General features: G+C 35.0%; 1 protein-coding gene across 1 annotated transcript in view; it reads left to right on the top strand.

Moving 5' to 3' along the window:
• Window positions 1-20,457, top strand: part of LOC136031381 (aquaporin-7-like) — a 70,521-nt gene that overhangs the window by 22,743 nt on the left and 27,321 nt on the right. The window contains exons 3-5 of the mRNA XM_065710899.1: window positions 357-483; window positions 9,071-9,208; window positions 16,275-16,396. Coding sequence (XP_065566971.1) covers window positions 357-483; window positions 9,071-9,208; window positions 16,275-16,396 — 387 coding nt within the window. The remainder of the gene's footprint in view (window positions 1-356; window positions 484-9,070; window positions 9,209-16,274; window positions 16,397-20,457) is intronic.

The following is a 20,457-nucleotide window of genomic DNA, read 5'->3' as shown; positions in this document are numbered from 1 at the left end:
TCCCGGCTGACTGACCGTATTTCAAACAGTAGTACGAAAAATGTGGTTCAATCCCGCTTTCTAGGGCTATAATGAAAGAAAGGATGAGATGGCTAGGCCACGTTCTATGGATGAAGGATGACAGATTACCGAAGATTGTCCTTTTTGGCCAACCGTCTGGGGCTACAAGGAAAGCAAGTTGTCCTTGTCTGGGTTGGGAGGATGTCATAAATAAATATTTAAAGGAAATGGCCACTTTCTGGGAGGGTGTAAAGAGGGAGGCTTGAAATAGATTAGGTTTTTATAATGAAAGAAACTGATCTAGAACTTCTATTGTAAAGTTTTTAGAGGGCTAATAATTCTCATTTCTTTTCTAGGTGTTTGGAGATGCAGGTGTTGCACAGTCAGTCCTGTCAAAAGGGGAAAAGGGAGATTTCTTCTCCACAAATTGGGGCTGGGGCCTAGGTGGCATGCTTGCTGTACTTATCTGTGGTGGAGTATCAGGTGAATTATAACACTTATTTACGCTCCCTTTTGTACCTTACAAATAGTAATTTGATTTCTAAGGTCAAACCTAAGATAGGGCTAAAAAAATAAAAAGTAATTAATTTACTAGTAATATATTTTGTAGTAATACTTAAACTTCCATATTTTAAGAAATTGATTAATAAATCTGTGCCATTACAAACTATTAAGGGTTCTTATAAACTAAAATAAACATTCCAAATGTTGCCCAAGTTTCAAATTAAAGGGTTGTTGCCCTGTTTCATGATTTTTGCTTATTCAACAGGTATATATTTCATGTTAATAACACAATTAAACAAAACACGGTTTTAAGAAAAATGTCATCCCTTGCAGCCAAATTGTCATTGTAATGAAATTAGTACAATTTATGTGTAGACATGCAGACATATTGCTATGTAGTGTTATGTAGATATATTGTGAACTGTGAACAGCTGAAACAATTTGTCATTGAAATTTAACAAAATTGTTAACTTGCTGTTTTAAATAGTTTTAATAAAAATATTAAAGCAAATCCGTTTTAGTGCACAGATTAGTGGGAATATGATAGGATAGGCTTATTTTTAGATTTAGAAAAAGGCCCATGTTTAGGCCCTTGATAGGCCCTAGATAGGCCCATGTTTAGAAAATAGAATGAGACAGGCCCATGTTTTCTTGGAGCAAATATGTACCTAACAATAAGTTACAGAAACGATGCACCGTCACTAATAGCTTACTCGAATGACATTTAAATGCCTTAACAATTTTTATGGCTATATAATATATAATTATATAATATATATTATATAATATAATTACATAATATAATAATAATATAATATAATATAATATAATATAATGTAATAAAATAATTTTATATAATATAATATAATACAATTATAAAATATATATTATATAATATATAATGTATAATATATAATTATTATAATATTATTATAATATATATTATAATTATTATAATTATAATAATTTTTTATAATAATTATAAATAATTTTATTTATTTAATTATATTACTATATTTAAGTCTATATTAGTATAAGTTTTTTTTTAAATATTAGTATAAGTTTATTCGGAAATCTTCAAATTTATGGATATCGTTACTTGTGTTGTATTGTGCCCCCTTATAATGCATAGTAACAAATTTTATGTTCATCTGGAGACACTTGTTAGGAATCCAAACGCAATTCATTTCTAGTCAAATACCATCTACAGTTATCTAGAGTTAGAATCTTTGAAGCAAAGAGTTCTACTTTTAAGTAATTTATATTTCTCGTTGGTCCATCCCGTGGAATAAAGCGGTAAAATTATAAGGGTAGTTTTACAAATAGAAGATAAATCCAATAATAATATTGATATTGATCTTTTATCGACTAAAGTTAGAGAAAAGACGGAACGAGCAGCCTTTTACGTCATACATATAATTTTAAGATTTGCCTCGTTACAATTGAGTTTGTAGTTCAAATTATTTCAAGTAATTTTGTAAGAAGTCTTAGAGCACCAAGGATATCGAAAATGAAATTTGATCGTCAGAACTGATAAAGTAATAACTTACAAGGACACATATATTTTAATTAATCAGGAAAAATCAGGAATTCAGTTTTTAATAAGGATGACTTCCATACGCAGGTATGGAGTTTTTGTTATAGCAGATGTCGAATTAAGAAAAAAAAACATGAGTGAAACTCAGCGTGAGTAAGTTAAAACATATAACACCAACAACTTAAGAAGATTTAGCTTACTTTTGAAGGTGTAGATGTCGTTGGGAATCAAAATATTGTAAATGTTTGAGTATACAGACGAGAAGCATTGTCAAATTTACCTAATTAGTTTCGTTTATCTATTTTCGCTGTTCAACGTGGCAACGACTGTAAAAATGAGGTGCTGTTGTGTGAACTTCATAGTTTTGAAAAAGTAAAAAACAAATCTTAGAAAAGCTTGGGTTTCAGGTAAAGTTGGGTTTCAAGCAATAGGCAAAGGATTGGTCCAGGAGCAAAACTGTGTTATTTCGTTGTCCTTTTCAAACAGTTCGTGGTAATGAACAGTAGTAAGTATTTATTTGTATTTATTCATGTGCGGTGAGGCAAAATCAAAACATGCCTTAATTCAAAAACGTTCAAAAATTAAATATAAAAAAACAAGTTTTTTTAACTGCAAGTAAGGAGTGACATTAAAACTTAAACGAACAAAAATTATTCCATATATGAAAAGGCTTGTCTCGTCTCGACGCCTCGCTCTTTACGCCAAAGATTTTTATATTGTTTTAAAAAGTATAGGTGTAACAAAGAGTCAAACCTTAGCGTAAAGAGTGGGACGTTGGGAAGGGGACAACCCCTTTTCATACACGGAATAATTTTTGGTCGTTTTATGTTTTAATGTCGCTCCCTACTTCCAGTTAAAATTACCGACATATATGATAAAAGATTTCGAAGCTAATGAAATAAGACAAAATTTCATTGTTGGTATAGAAGGTTGTTGGTTCATATTTACAGGGGACTTATTTAGGAATATCATAAAAAGATTTTATCAGTTATGGAAAAAAGATTAAAAGACTTTCCGATTAATTTGATAAGATGGTATTTATATAGTTTTTTCTTAGCAAATTCCTATTTTCACCATTAGATGTATTTTTTATGGCACTTGGTATTAATCAAATGACATATAGCAGTCGCAAATTCTGTCTGTCTGTCGGTCCTGGTTTTGCTACTTTAGGCACTTCCAAGTAAGGTAGGACGATGAAATTTAGCAGGCGTATCAGGGACCTGACCAGATTAAATTAGAAATAGACGTTTTTCTGATTTGACCCTCTGGGGGGGGGGATTGAGGAGCCCGTTAATTCGAAAAAAATAGAAAAATTGAAATATTTTTAACTTACGAACGGTTGATCAGATCTTAATGAAATTTGATATTTGGATGGATATCGTGTCTCAGAGCTGTTATTTTAATCCCGACCGAATCTGGTGACATTGGGGGGGGATTTGGCAGGGGAAAACCTAAAATCTTGGAAAACACTTCCGGAGTGGAGGGATTGGGATGAAACTTGGTGGGAAACTTGAAACTTGGTGGGAAATATAAGCGCAAGTCCTAGATACATGATTAACATAACCAGAACGGATCCACTCTCTTTGGGGTAGTTGGGGAGGGGGGGCTAATTCTGAAAAATAAGAAAAAATGAGGTATTTTTAACTTTTTTCAAGGTTCTTTTAATATAACCAATACATACAAAATATTAGGTAACTCAGACTAAGAGTATAGCTCGAATGCAATTGAGCTACCTTTAAGCAACACTTAAATACGCACAAAAATTAAAAATAAATAGTTCTCTTAACCAATCTTGACAGAAATAAATAAAAAACAAATCCCATGCCGTACGATACCATTTCCATCCTCTGCGCACCATCTTGAGACATAATTAAATTTACAACTTAAAACCAAGTGAGTCATAAGACATCTAGAGGCCTCATGGGTTAACCCCGGAGACTAACCCAATACGGGTGATCGGATCTCAATGAAATTTGATATTTGGAAGTATATCGTGCCTCAGAGCTGTTATTTTAATCCCGACCGGACCTGGTGACATTGGGGGGGGGGGGGTGTTGGGAGGGGGAAACCTAAAATCTCAGAAAACACTTAGAGTGGAGGGATCAGGATGAAACTTTGTGGGAAAAATAAGCACAAGTCCTAGATACATGATTGACATAACCGAAACAGATCCACTCTCTTTGGGGTAGTTGGGGGGGGGGGGGTTAATTCTGAAAAATTTGAAAAATGACGTATTTTTAACTTACGAACGGATGATCAGATCTCAATGAAACTTGATATTTAGAAGGATATCGTGTCTCAAAGCTCTTACTTTAAAACTCAACCAGATCCAGCGTCATTTGGTTGGAAATCTTAGAAAATACATAAAGCGAAGAGATCAGGATGAAACTGGACGGGAAGGATAAAAACTTGTCTAAGATACGTGACTGACATAACCAGACCGGATCTGCTCTCTTTGGTGGAGTTGTGAGGGGGAGGGGGTAATTTTGAAAATTGAGTATTTGTAACTTACGAAAAGGTGACCAGATCTTAATGAGATTTGAAATTTAGAAGGATCTTGTGCTTTAAAGCTCTAATTTGATCTGGTCGGAATAAATTCCGACCAGATCCAATGACATTGGGGGGAGCTGGAGGGGAAACCGGAATTATTAAAAACGTGAAAATTGGGGTATTTTTATCTTACGAATAGGTGATAGGATCTTAATGAAATTCGATATTTAGAAGGAAATCATGTCTCAGAGCTCTTTATTTCAAATCCCGACCAGGTCTTTTGACATTGGGGGGAGTTGGAGGAGGAAATCTTGGAAAACACTTGGAGTGGAGGAATCGGGATGAAACTTGGTGGATAGAATAAGCAAATGACCTTGATACGTGATTGACGTAACCGTACAGGATTCGCTCTCTTTGGGGGAGCTGGGGGGAGGGGTTCAGTGATTTGGCAAGTTGGGTGCTTCTGGGCGTGCTAGGACGATAAAAATTGGTAGGAGTTTCAGGGAGCTGCACAAATTGACTTGATAAAGTTGTTTTCCCAGATTCGACCATCTGGAGGGCTAAAGGGAGATAAAAATTTTAAATCCTGACCAGCATTAAGCCTCTGATTTTCATTTTAAATCAATCTATTGATTCTTAGAATTTTGTTAGAGCTCATACCATATGAGCTCTTGGCTCTTAGCTCTTCTTGTCTCGTCACAAGTGCCATATGAGCTCTTAGCTTATGTTCATACTTCCTATCTTTTGTTTGTTTTTTTTGCTTAGATAATGTCCTCAAAATGCTTCTTTTAATTATATTTATTGTTGACATATTTGTTAAAAGATTTTTAAGCTAATCTGATAAGATGGAAATCCATTGTTTGTATAGAAGATTGTTTTTCCTATCTACAATTGTAAAAGGTGGCGAAATATTGGTTCTTTCCATAGAATTCTAGTTTGTCCTCATTTAAAATGTTGTTCAATAAAGTTTAATGGTCAATTTTGCACTTGGAACACATTAGAAACGTTGCCAAAATAGTGTTTGGATTTCTCTGTTGATAATGTGTTGCTAATTAGTAGCACAAGCCGCTTGTACTTCTGTCAGATACAAAATATACATCATTTTAGGATCCGCCCACATCCTGGACAGGGGTGGTCAAGTCACCCTGGTTGGAGGGGGTGAGATTCTCCATTTATTACGACCTATGCTGTCTCTGACTGATTTGAGCATCCGGGACCAGAATAAGGCCAAAATTAATGACTTACACGACATCAAAAAAGAAGGAGCGAATCACCCTTTCCCTACCCTCTCCATTGAGCCAACCCTGATCCTGGAACACCAACTGTTTGCGCAGATAAATTCTACTCTTGATGCCGTTAATACCGATCTTGTCACTTTATTTTACTTCCCTTCCTTTTGTCCCAAGGACGTAGGTATTTTTAATAGCCTCTTGCATAGAGGTCCGATTCATGGTGGAAGCAGTATCTAAAACTAAAGGAGTAAAGAGAGAGCCCCAGCCCATAGTAGTTAAAAGTTAAGAAACGAGTTTTGAAAAAAAAACTGCCTACTGAAAAAAAATTTCCATCCGACGCTGACTCAGGAATGGTAACTATCATTTCGGTTACTATTAAAAGTAAAATTTTTTTGCGAAAATAAATTTTTTGGTTACTTAAAAAGGCAATTAGAACTCTTAATTTTGAACGAACGTTTTTATTAGTAAAAAATATACTTAACCTAAGAATTAACTTACGTAAAAAACTTTTATATTCTTATATTTTTATAAATATAGGGGTTTGTTCTAAAATATTCTAAAGTATAGAGGGGTGTGTCCCCTCATTAATACCTCGTTCTTTCTACTAAATCTTAAGTTTTTTTGCAATTCTTTAAGAATGACCCCTGAATCAGAAAGGCCGTAGAATAAGTAGTTGAAGTTACTAAAAACAATTTGGCATCAAGAGCGATGTGTTTATATCCTCCTAAATACCTTGCTCTTCATTCTAAAGTATTTTTAGAACCTCTCATATGCTTAATAATTTCTGTTCGTTTTAAGTTTTAATGCTACTCCTTACTTTCAACTGAAAAAACTCTTTCATGTTTACTTTTTCATTGTTTTTTTTTATAGTAATGCTAGAAAATACTGTGCCCTTTTCATGGAGTTTCTCTTCCTCCATGACATATTCCTCCAAGGAAAGATACTCTCACATAGCGCCCTTCCCTCAACCCAACCCCCAAAACCAAAAGAATCCCCCTGAAAACGTCTCTACACTTCCCAATAGCCATTACTGTATGTAAACACTGGTCAATGTTTGCAACTTGCAGCCCCTCACCCAGGGACTGTGGGGGAGTAAATCATCGTAAATCATCATCATAGTTATTATGGTTTTTGACTATGTGGAACAAAATGGCTATCTCAAAATTTTGATCCGTTAAGTTTTGGGAAAAAATGAGCATGGGATGGGGCCTAGGTTCCCTCTAATGTTTTGGTCACTTAAAAAGGGCACTAGAACTTTTCATTTCCATTAGATTGAGCCCTCTTATGACATTATAGGACCACTTGTTCGATACGATGACCTCTGGGAAAAAGAAAAAACAAACAAACAAATAAACAGGCATCCGTGATCTGTATTCTGGCAAAAAATACGAAATTCCACATTTTTGTTGATAGGAGCTTGAAATGTATGCTATAGGGTTCTCTTGTACACTGAATGCGATTCTGTGATTTTCATTAAGATGTTATAAATTTTAGGGGGTGTTTTCCCCTATTTTCCAAAATAAGGCAAATTTTCTTTGGCTCGTAACTTTTGATGAAAAAGATTAAATCTGATGAAACTTATATATTTAAAATCAGCATGAAAATCCAATTCTTTTGATGTATCTTTTAGCATCAAAATCCCGAATTTTACAGTTTCGTTTACTATTGACCCGGGTCGCTCCTTACTACAGTTCGTTACCACGAACTGTTTGAAAACACCTTTTTTGTTCAGTTCGTTAGAAAGGCACTTTTTTCACTTGAAAAAATGAGGGGAACAACCGAAAGTGCACTGTATGGGAATATGTTATGAAGCCAAATTTAAAAAAAAGCGATTAAGTATAAAAATAAGCTATAAATGAGCCCTTAAAGCTTCTAGAAAAGACAACATTAGAAAATCTGACGAGAGGGCCATGCTTATCTTACTTAAAGCTGCAGAAATGAGACAAGTCTATACCAGGACAGCCACTGGAAATTGTTTGAAAAAGTTGAAAGTTCAAGGAAGTATGTAGAGGAAAAAATGCTCATACCAACAAGTGATGTTTGCAAGCATGATTGGAAAAAAGTTGAGTGTCAACTCCTTTTTAGTATGGTTGGATTGAGCGGAAAGGAAAATTAAGATCTTTACATTCAGATGGATCCCCGACACCACCTTCCCTTCTCTCAGTGTTTCACTGTAATTGCAAGTGCGACGCTGCGATATTCTTGCAAAAAAATGGCTTAAAATTTACCTGGGCTTGTGGCAATTGTAAAAGAACAAAGTGTTCTAAGTGTGAAACAGTTTGTGCCGCAAACCTTGAAGAAGATGGTAGCGAAGAAGAAAACCAAACGTCTGTGTTGCATGATATATGAGTATATTGATCTCTTTTTTAGAACTAGTGTTTTGTCTCAGCTAAGGGAAGCTTTTTGACGGAATATTTTTTGTTATTGCCAACTTTGCGCTTCGCTCATCCTCCTTATTCTTACTCACTTTCACAAAACTGAGGTTCCAGACATACTGGACAATACCTGGACCCTGTCTGGGTTGTTACCAAGGCGTGAGGCTGCATATTTTTTGCCATAGGCCAAGTTTAATATACACCTGCATGCTGAACCTCTCCCCCAACCTCTCTCCCTCTCAAAACTTTGAGCCTCAAGAAATTCTTTTGACTTTAAACATTTAGTTTCATATTCATCAGCAAAAAAGAGTGCAGAGATGACTTATCTAATCACATTGGCTGGTATTTACTGAATCAACATTTTTTGCCTCAACCTCAAATTCAACCTAAAAAAATTTGTGAAAGACCTAGAGCGAAAATTGTTTTGATTCTGAATCACTGCATATTTTTTGGTCCAGTTTTTAAACCAAAAAATTTTTTTTAATTGATTAAAACTATGACTTTTGGCATAGACACATAATTATTTACACACATAAGCAATAGGACCCCTCCTTAATATTGATACAATATCAGGAAAATGGTAAGTTGAGTGTACTTATGCTATTTCTGTCTGATTTGACCCCCCCCCCCTCTTGAAAAACTACAAAAACCATCAAAGCTGAAATAATTCACACACGTGGTTACAATGTAACGGATTCTGGTGTCATGGTTCAATGCATTGCCTGGGAACCCTGAAAAATGTTTGGTATTGTGTATTTTAAATGCTGATTCGAAGAAGGTGACTATTTAGCAGACAAGCTCCCAACCCTTTGCGAATTTTATTGTGAAAAATAAGTATTTTCTAATATTTTTCTCTGCCCTGTACTGACTGCTCAAAAATAGTTTGATTAATTACCAATTGATTATTTAATCATTGATCAATTAATTTCTAGGGGCTCATTTGAACCCAGCTCTTACTTTTGCCATGGCCATAGTTGGTAAACATCCATGGAAAAAAGTGTTGCATTATATGGCAGGCCAATACCTGGGAGGACTTATAGCTGCTGCAGTTGTTTTAGGCGTATACAGTGGTAAGTAAAGCACACAAGCATAAGAATCACATTTGGAATCACATAGAATCACACCATAAGAATCACATAGCTGCTGCAGTTGTTTTAGGCGTATACAGTGGTAAGTAAAGCACACAAACATAGCTTAAGCATCACATAAAAATGATTTGAATGTTTAAATTAGGTTCTAGAATAAAATCATGGTAAACAATCACTTTCGTGGGATTTTCATTTAATATATAAAGCAATATGTTGAGATCGGTGAACTGAGATTACGAGTTAATATTCAGGTTTCCTGAAATTTTATTTCCTTTGGAAATTAATGAAAAGTTATTTGGACATATATTTTTTAACATTCCAAACAAATAATATCTATAAAGTAATTGCTTAGCTTAAATTGAAATATAAAATATGCTATTTTGAAAACAAGAGGAACTTGAAGTAGAGTTTCAAGTGCAACAATGCTTACGTTGATCCATATCACAAGTTCATTTTTTTGCGTTCGCAAGCCTTGGTGATTTTGGAAAAATAAATAAGTGAAAAAAGATAGGATATAATATAATGTGTAATCTATTTAAATAGAATCTTCTTGGTGAAGCAATTAATGCCTTTTTTCAGGGGGAGGGAGGAGGGAGTATTGTGTTTTGGGGCTGAAAAAATTTCATGTGTGTTTTGTTGACTTTTTTACGAGCCGTATTTTTTGTTTGGGGGGGGGGGGTTCAAGCCTGATAATCCCCCTCCCTGTATACGGATCTTAATGTAAGCAATGTCGCAGCATCTCCGCAGCTTTTATTTGTGTTTACTACTCAGTAAAATTTATTTTCCTATTTCTATTACGTATTTTTTTTTACCCTAGGATTTTTCTTTTTTACTTCTTAGCTTGTACAGTCAATTATAAGTTATACAAAGGCTATAAGTTAAGGAATTACAGTTCCGTGCCACCTCCTTTCTTAATCACTTTGAACACTCTCGAAAGTAAAACAATCCATAGGGCAATTTTCCAAAAAGTTTTGGAAAATTCCGGAACAGCGAAAAGATGGAATAGCGAAAAACAAGGGGTGAAACTCCTTCTGTTGCACCAGTCTAAAAATTTATGCTTATGAGCTAGAAAAAAAAAGAGTATTTGCCAATCGAATTAAATTTCGCAATAACAATTTACCATCTAAAATTTTGCTCACTTCCAAGCCCATTTTTTCCAAAATCATCTTATCAAAAATTTGAGATAGCTATTTTTTTAGTAATACTAAAAGGGCGCAATAACTTTGCCTTTGGAGATAACAAAACCCCCCTGAGCTCACGAGGAAAGGCATTTAAATTATAAAATTTGTCTTTTGTTTACGCTCAGTATTTGTTATTCAGAAGTATGCATAAATTTTTTGGGTGAGGCAGAGAAATTTCCTGCTTGGAGGATTTTCCACGGGGAAAAATTTCTAAAGAGAAGGAGGTTGCGAGGGAGTGAACTTTTTAGGAAAAATTTTACGTCGGCGGACTTTCCCAGAATCTTTATCCGAAATATTTTTGTATATTTTGCTTTTACTTTGCCGACTCTTTAAGCGTGGAGATGTTAAGGGTAATTGTTTGGGGTAAATCTTCTCCCAAATTAAATTCTCTACATGATATTTCCATGGGGAGGAGCAATTTTTCCTTGGAGGTGGAGCCATATTTCATGGCATCATTTAGAAAATGATCAAAAATTAAATTAAAAAAAAAAAATTTCTTTCAACTGAAAGCAAGGAGCAACCTGAAAATTTTAAACAAACAGAAATTATTACATATCTTAAACCCTTTTCAACACCTTGATCTCTACGCTAAAGTTTGAATTTCGTCCCACTTTCGTAAGAACAACTCTTGAAACACAAAGGTAGTTAAATTAGAACAATAAGAGGCTTTTTTTAACGTACTAAAAAACTCTAGTGTTAAGAGTGGGATGATGATGAGGAGGCAATTCTTTTCACATACGTAATAATTTCTCTTCTTTTTAAGTTTTAATGTTGCTCCTTTCTTTCAGTTGCAAAAACTTTTTCATATTGCCTTTTTTTTTATTTGTTCACAAACTGCCTCTGTGACGTATATGTGTTGCAATATTTGGCAATTAAATCTTATAGATTCATTGATCTCAACTTCATATTTACTGACGATAATACTGATTACCAAGTTTATAATGTTTTAAAATGTAAATGTTTCATGTATTCATGTAATTCATGGATCTCATGATTCATGTAAATGTTTTAGGATCCATATTTTGTGACATAAGACAATAGTTGAGGTATTATTTTGGGAAATAGCTTGGATGAACAAATAAATTTCGTTGGATTAGTGCTTATAAGTGCTTTGTCAGTATTTTTCGCCCCCTGCTCTTCTTTGAATAAGTCTTTTACCCAGTTTGACAAGTAGATTGTGATATATATATACATCTTCTATATATACAAAAATAAGTTGTTTATTTGTGTGTGTCTGTTGATTAACGTCATGTTCGTGTGTCGACTGACGTCGTGTTTGTCGACTGAAGTCATTATAAGGATTGAGCTGTATGTCGTCATGAAGTTGTTTGTCGACTGACGTTATGTTTGTCGACTGACGAAATTACAGACTGGGACACAAATGCCGACCACGACACTGGGACAGAGGGATTATAAATGACGACCGGGACACTCACAGAGAAATTAAAGACTGGGACACCGGGACACAGATAACGACCGGGACACAGGGATAATAAATGACGACCGGAACACAGGTACACAACTACAACGGGGATGCTGGGGGGCACAGGGGGATATAAAAATTACGACCTGGACACAGGGAATGTTTGATTAGCAATCACCATCAACAAAGCTCAAGGGCAATCATTAAAATAATGAAGTATAGATCTGAATACGGATTGTTTTTCCCATGGACAATTATATGTTGCATGTTCAATAGTCGGTAAACCTGACAATCTATTTATATGCATAGACAATAGGACAGTGAAGAATGTTGTATATTCGCAAATTTTACGTAGTTAAAAACATATATATGTATCTATCTATATTCACAGATAGGAAACAGGGACACAACTGCAATGGCGCGTAACTAATATGGCGAAAAAAAAACTAAAAAAAGAAAGAACCTAAAAAGAAAAAAACTTAAAAAAGGAAAAAAAAGGTAAAAAACTAAAAAGTAAAAACACCGGGACAAAAATGACGACCGGGACACAGGGAATATAAACGACTACCGGTACACTCAAAGAGAAATTACAGACCGGGACACCGGGACCTAAAAAGAAAAAAACTTAAAAAAGGAAAAAAAAAGCAAAAAACTAAAAAGAAAAAAACACCGGAACAGAAATGACGACCGGGACACAGGGAATATAAATAAAGACCGGGACACAGGGACGCAACTACAACGGGGACGCCGGGGGTCATAGGGGGATATATAAATGACGACGGTGACACAGGGAATGTACAATTAGCAACCACCATCAACAAAGCTCAAGGGCAATCATTAGAATAATGAGGTATAGATCTGAATACGGATTGTTTTTCCCAAGGACAATTATATATTGCATGTTCAAGAGTCGGTAAACCTGACAATCTATTTATATGCAGAGACAATGGGACAGCAAAGAATGTTGTATATTCGCAAATTTTACGTAGTTAAAAACATATATATATCTATCTATATTCACGGGTGGGACACAGGAACACAACTACAATGGTGTGTAACTAATATGGCACGTAACGACTTACGCGCGTGGAAGGGACTGTATGGCCCACATATATATATATATATATATATATATATATATATATATATATATATATATATATATATATATATATATATATATATATATATATATATATATATATATATATATATATATATATATATATATATATAAAGGATTCTGTGACATCAAGCCAAACGTCAATTTACACTTCATAAACATAAAATATTACACAAATTACAAAATTTGCGATTTGTAAATTGAGCAAAGGTTTTGCTATGGTCTTCACATCTTGAAATTTTTATTATTCTTGACTTATCGGACGAGAATTTAGTTTTAGTAGATTATAATAACCTTATCCATATAAAGTATCTAACCATAATAATGCAGTTAACCATGTAATTCATATCTGCTTAGAATAAAATAATCATAAGAAGTAACTTTTAAATCAAGCTTTTGCTTGCTACCAGATCCTACGCTTTTTGCTACTTTTTTTCGCTGTACATGTATAGAATACTATAAAAAAAAAGTCTAAACAGTAAAACTTATACAAAAGCACAATAAATAAATCAACAACTTGATTGTTTTAAAATAAAACATGTTTTCAGTTTACTAATCTGTCGTTCAGAAGCTAACAAAAATAGATAATTGATTTTTAGCAACCTACCTTCTGATTGGTCAGTGGGAAGTGCGAGTACTTGAGCTGCCTGTCCCCAGCAGTTTTAGTCCTAGAAGCTGGCTGGTACCAATACGGCTCTTCGTACTCACTCTCGCTCACAGCAGATCAATATTATAAGTTAGCTTATTTTCATTTACTTTTTCATCTGGGCAATCCTTCTCCAAGGGGGGGGGAGGAATCTGGTATATGTAAAGAATTAGATACAATCTCACTTCTCCAATTCAAAATAGTTTCTTTGAGCAGCCTAACTCTAGATGGAAGTTTTGGGATATGCTTTCTTAGGTCTTTGAGAAGTGTGGAAGTGACAATGTGCTTAGGGCCGAAAGCTTGGATCTTCGTGAAGTACTTTGTTGTAAAAATTTTTATTCACTCTAGATATTGCTTAATTGGTCATTATTCTGAGCCATTTGGCTTGTGGAGTCACTGAAACTTTTTTTTACTGCTTATGGATGGGTTTGATTCCAAGTTCCTTGCTTTTGAGGTCATCTCTTGAAATATATAATTTGCAGAGGTGGAAATGTCAGGCCAAAGAACATTTAAATACTTCCATTTCAGGAGGGCTTTCACTGACTCCTGAAAGTTGCTGCTGTTGACAAGTTCCATTAAAGCAATTGCTGTCATCATTCCTTCTAATCTTTCTTTTGTCTCTCACCAAGACACCTAATCTAACATTCTAAGAGTAATTTTGATGATGAGTAACAAGTAAAAATTCCTGGTAGAGTTGTTGGACTGGATTTTTCAGTAACTGAGGTTGAATTTGGGGTTGATGCTACTGAGCCATAAAAAGTTTGAATTTGGATTTCTGTGGCTCAACTTCCAATCCTGCAGGATTGTGATGCTTTTCGCATTAAGGTTGTAGGTTTAGGTGTGGGTCTGTTAGTGGTTTCGAGGTGTTAGCATATGTTTTTGGTTTGTTTTTGAATTGGCCCTGTAGGACCAGGTAAAAGGGGCCACAAAATTGTGGCTGGAATGGGGGGCAAACAGGTTGGCGTTTTCAGAGCTGCTGTAGTGCCAAGAAGGGGGAGTTCTTTCATCATTGCTGCTACTAGTGTTATATTGTATATCTTTATTGGCTTCTGATTTTCAATCACAAACTTTTTGTGGAGGGGTCTGTGGCTTAAGGATTAATACAACTGACTTGGTTTGAAGCATCTGGTTTTCTACTTTCCGTTTTAGTCTTGTCACCTCTAGGATTTCAAGCCGATTTCCTCTCTCATCAAAACAGCTGATTTTGATTTTTTCTGTTGAATAATCAGATATGATATTGTATACTACCACCTTACAGGATTGCTTCTCTTTGAGTTTTATTTCTTCTGCCTTTACTACAAAGTTAAGGATTTCTTTAATCTGCAGGGCTTGTTTTGTATGTTGCCTATTCTGCAAATAAATGTCTATGTCACCTGATCTGAGGACATTTACTTTGAAGTTAGACTTCAATTTGCCAAAGATGCTCTTACAAATTTTTTCAATATCTTTTATTGAGAAGTGAATGTCCTTATCTACCCTTGAAAGCCGGATAGCTGAAATTTCACCTAGTAAGTAAGGAGAGAGGTTTCTTGATGGTTGTCTTGGGGTTGAAGATCTTGTTTGGGGTTGTCTAGCTAGCGGGGAAGGGGGGAATCTTCTGATCTCTCTCGCTTATTTCTCTTTAGTTGTGGGACTATCTGATAGCCATCTTAAGTAAGGTGATCAGGTGGTAGAAGTGTAGGGCCTTCTGTCCTTGGTGAATCATTTACAGTTATAATGCCGCTATTTCTGAGTCAGCTTCATCCATAGGTTACTCTGGTGAGAGATGGTCTTGGAAAACCGTCTGGTAGGGGTTTAATCCCCAACTGATCATACATCAAAAAGAGCGTTGATATTTATATAGCCTTATCTATATATATATATATATATATATATATATATATATATATATATATATATATATATATATATATATATATATATATATATATATATATATATATATATATATATATAAATAAGTTGTCTGTGTGTGCGTGTGTGTGTGTCGAGTGACGTCATGTTTGTGTGTCGACTGACGTCTTTATAAGGATTGAGCTGTCTGCGTCATGAAGTTGTTTGTCGTCTGACGTCATGTTTGTCAAATGATGAAATTACATACCGGGACACCGGGACAACAATGACGACCGGGACACAGGGAATATAAATGACGACCGGGAGCCTCAAAGAGAAATTACAGACTGGGACACCCGGACACAAATCACGACCGGGACACAGGGAATATAAATGACGACCGGGACACAGGGACACAACTTCAAGAAATCCATTTAACACAAAATTGTGCAAGTTGGCAACTCTGTTCCTTGGGTTAAAAGTGCTTCTGACAAAGTTGTAAACCACTGACGTTTAAAACGAATGAAAATTGACACCCAGAAAAAGAGATTTTCACTCTTCCGCATTCTTTCTGAGATAGAAAAGAGTGCAAGTTTGCAACCCTGTTGAGAATACGCAAGTATAGGGATTCAGCATGAATCTTGAGAGATTAAACAATATGAGCACCACTAACAAAGAATCAGTAAAAAAAAAAGAATCTGGATCTTCGAAAAAACATTATTTTCATGCTTATTTCGCAAAGCTAAAGAATATTGAAACGCTTAAAATTATGTATTTATACCATATTTCCTGTAAGTTAATCCAGAGTAACATACTACTTGTATTTATAATGATTATTTCAGAGGGAATATATTATTACGAAGATGAAGTTGGCAACGGTACCTTAAACATTGGCAATACGGCGGGTATTTTTGCAACGTACCCTTATAAGTGGACAACAACATTAGGAGGCCTTGCTGACGCAGTAAGTTTTGATTGAACTGTGGCACAGTTGATAAGAGAAAACGGGCAAAAATTGTTGAAGGACTAAGCACCCCTGTAGTATTCATCTGAATACTATTGCCTAGTCTTACATAATATTTGCTGAATTTTCATTTTGCCGATATTTTTTTTTGGGGGGGGGCATGAATTCTAAACTTTGTGTGGGTGTATTTAGATTTTATTTTTTTTTATTCTGCTCCTCTCTAACTTTGGCTAAATAATTCTAAATATAGTATCACATTGTTTCTAAGATCAAAGACGTTTCTGCTAGGTTCTTAAATTTGAGTTTTGGTCAGTTTGAGATGTTTATAAGGTTTCGTCTTCCGAACTCTTTTCTGCTTCTTAAAATTTATTGGTATGTTCCTGTAACCCCGTTGTGACAAATTTAAGAATTTTGCCATTGTTTCGTATGCCATTCATTGTTACCATATGTGTATCAAAGCATGTGTGTGGGAATGTATATATGTTTAGTGGGAGGGGGGATTCAAAGAACTATTCCACATGAAATATGAAGACTTATGTAAAAACATACGCTTTTCATTTAAGCAATGGCTAAAACTGCCAAAAAGTACAATTTAAATTGTTTGAATACTCACATGGACATACAAAAACGTTCCCCGTAAGGAAGTAAGGACCCATGTACAATTAAATAAAAAAAAATTATTTCAGCTGAAAGTAAGGGGCAACATTAAAACTTAAAACGAACAAAAATTATTACGTTTGTGAGGTGCTTCGCCCCCTCGTCAATACCTTACTCTTTACGCCAAAGTAGTTTTAATGCTTTCAAAAGAGCTATTCATTCTCATTAAACTACCACTGCTACTACTAACAACTCACTGCAGCGCCAAGCCACCTGAGGCCAACAGAGCTACGCTCACTCTTCCTCCGACCTGATCTATTTAAAGCCTTCCTCTTTACACCCTCCCAGGAAGTTCCTATTTACTTTAAATCTTTATTTATGACATCCTCCCAACCCAGATAAGGACGACCTACTTTCCTAGTAGTCCCAGACGGTTGGCCAAAAAGGACAATCTTCGGTAATCTGTCATCTTTCATCCGTAGAACGTGGCCTAGCCATCTCAACCTTTCTTTCATTATACCCCAAGAAAGATTGAACCACATTTTTTGTACAACCTACTGTTTGAAATACGGTCAGTCAGCCGGGTACCCAGAACAATTTGTAGGCAATTTCTTTGGAAAACATCTAGTAAATTTTCATCTGCTTTTTGGAGTGCCCGTGCTTCAGAGCCATATTTTACCACTGTCATCACTGTAGCTTCCAATATTCTAATCTTGGTTTGCAGACTTATCTTTCTATTCTTCTAAACATTTTTTAATGTGAAAAAAACACTCTCAGCTTTAGCTATTCTACTTTTAGCATCTTCACTGCTCTCACCGTCTTTACTAATAATGCTACCATGGTAGCTGAAGCTTCCCACCTGATCAATCTTTTCGTTACCTAATGTCATCTGTTCATCTTCATTTATTCCTAGCCTTAGTGACTTAGTCATCTTAACATTAATTTTCCAGCCTATTTTAGCACCCTGAACTCGCAAAACCTCTAAAAATTCATTCATTTTGCTCACAGTTTCATCTAATATGCTTAAATCATCAGCATAATCTAAGTCCAGGAGTGTTTTTCCTCCCCATTTGATTCCATGGTCTCCAATTGCCTTCCCTGTGCTCAATAAGACGAAGTCCATCAAAATAATCCATATAAAGGGGGATAGAACACAACCCTGCTTAACTTCTTATTTAATACAAAACCAGTTGCTAACCTCATTTCCTACCTTAACCGCAGCAGTATTATTCTCGTACATGGCACGAATCACTTTAATGTATTTTTCTGGTATGCCATATCACGATAAGACCTTTGTTAACGCTCTCAACAGAATTGAAAACTTGCTCATAATCGATAAAACTGAGGACCAAAGGTGTTTGACAACGGGAGGACATCTAAATTATTAAGCTAAGAGTGAAAGCTTGTTCGACACATCCTCTGCCTTTTCTAAAACCACATTCTTCTTCCCTTAAAACTTTGTCTACAGCATCTCTCGGTCCAAAAAACATCATATTACTCAGCAATTTGCTACCTACAGAGACCAGACTAAGGCCTCGATAATTATGACACTCACTCTTGTCACCTTTCTTATACAGTGGTTTAGTTAAGGTTTTCCTAAAATAATTGGGTACTTCCCCTTTTTCAAAAATCATGTTCATAATCTTCAGTAGCTTATTCCTAACCTCCTAGCCACCATATTTAAGAAACTCATTAATCATACTATCAGCACCTTGGGCCTTATTATTTTTATTATTAAAGTTATATTATATATTATAATATATATCACATAGATTATATAGTTATATTATATATTATAATAATATTATGTGTTATTATTAAAGAAAAACTTTTAACGCTATTTTAAAAAACATTCATAGCTTAAAAATAGTATCAAATATGAACGGGCTAGTAGTTATCTTTTTATCCCGATGTTTCCACTTCCAATATTGTTAGAAATTTGTCAATTGAATTACTTTTGGTTAATTCATTCTTTTGCTGTAAGGAATGTATTTTAAGCGGAAATGGAGAGTATAAAGTTTGAATGAGATAGGTCACATTGCATTATATGGGCAAATGATGCTAACCATTTTTTGCAGCCCAAGTTGTCAGTAAATGACATTTTTTTGGGGTGGGGGGATACAATGATGTGCTATTTTATTATCGTAAATGTTTTACCTTGATTTCCAAAAAAAATAGTTTTAAATTGGTTTATTGCAACCTAAAAACAAGAAAAAGAATTATAGAAGACGCCTCGGAACATTAAAGAAAAGAAAAGAGCGTATATTTTTAACATTCTTTATATTAAATACAACTAGGTCTACGTTGCATGGGCAGCATGAGGTGTTGCGGCAACCTTTGTTCGGCTTCGCCGAGTAAAGTGTTGCGAGAGCAACACTTAGGTTTAGTTTCCTCGCTCCGATCAAACGCTGAAATTGTTAATCTGTAAGGATCATAAAATAAATACTAGGTACACCAACTCGCAAAAGTTGCAAACCCTCATTGCAACTAGAAAACGTTGCAAACCCCTCATTGCTGAAGACGATTTTAGCCTAACAGACGATTATTACTTACAAGGTCTCTAAATGTCTTACCACTGGAACCAAATTGGTCTTTTCATCAAATACACCGGACACAAATAATAGGTATACCAACTAGCAAAAGTGGTGAAGCTCTCATTGCCAAAAATGATTATGAGCTAACAGCCAACTATTGCTTAAAACTCCCCTATGTGTCTCACAATTGGTATCGGCCTATTTTTGGTTTCAGTATGTACCTTACTGCTGAAGTTGCCAACCCCTTTAAACTTCTAAACTGGTATATCTCATCAAGAATTTTTTTTAACCAAAATTGGATGGCATATACTTGGATCAGCTCATCAAGAGCTATCGACTGCCGTCGAAAAAAAAAAAATCTGTCTGTCTTAGTTCAAAAGTTGACTTTTTTGCCCCAGGCCAAGTTTCTAACGCATCAGTTAGAAAGAAGCAAAGGATAAACTCTAATTTGTTCTAGCAATCAGAGAACTTTTAAAGTTTAAGAGACACATCTGATACCATTTCTGTATCGGCCTATTTTTGGTTTCAGTGTGTACCTTACTACTGAAGTTGTCAACCTCTCTAAACTGATATATGATATATCTCTGATATATCTCATGAAAGAATTTTTCTACTAAAATATGGATGACATATACTTCGATCAGCTCATTAAGAGCTATCGACTGCCGCCGAAAAGTTGACCTTTTTTGCCGTAGGTCAAGTTTCTAACGTCATCACTTAGAAAGGAATAAAGGATAAACTCTAATTTCTTTAGCAATGAAAGTAAAGTTTAAAAGGCACATCTGATACCATTTCTCTACTGCAGTCCTAAGTGTGAAAACCAAATGATAAACTCAGCTGAAATCACGAACAGAAATGGGTAGAAACAACAGATTTTTGGCCCCAGGCAAAAGTTCAACGAAGCTTTCCGAAATTCAAAGTCATATTCAT

This window comes from Artemia franciscana, chromosome 9 (genome assembly GCF_032884065.1).
Source record: "Artemia franciscana chromosome 9, ASM3288406v1, whole genome shotgun sequence".
Taxonomy (NCBI): domain Eukaryota; kingdom Metazoa; phylum Arthropoda; class Branchiopoda; order Anostraca; family Artemiidae; genus Artemia; species Artemia franciscana.
Note: the sequence above shows the minus strand (reverse complement) of the source record. Positions and strands in the feature narration are given on the sequence as shown.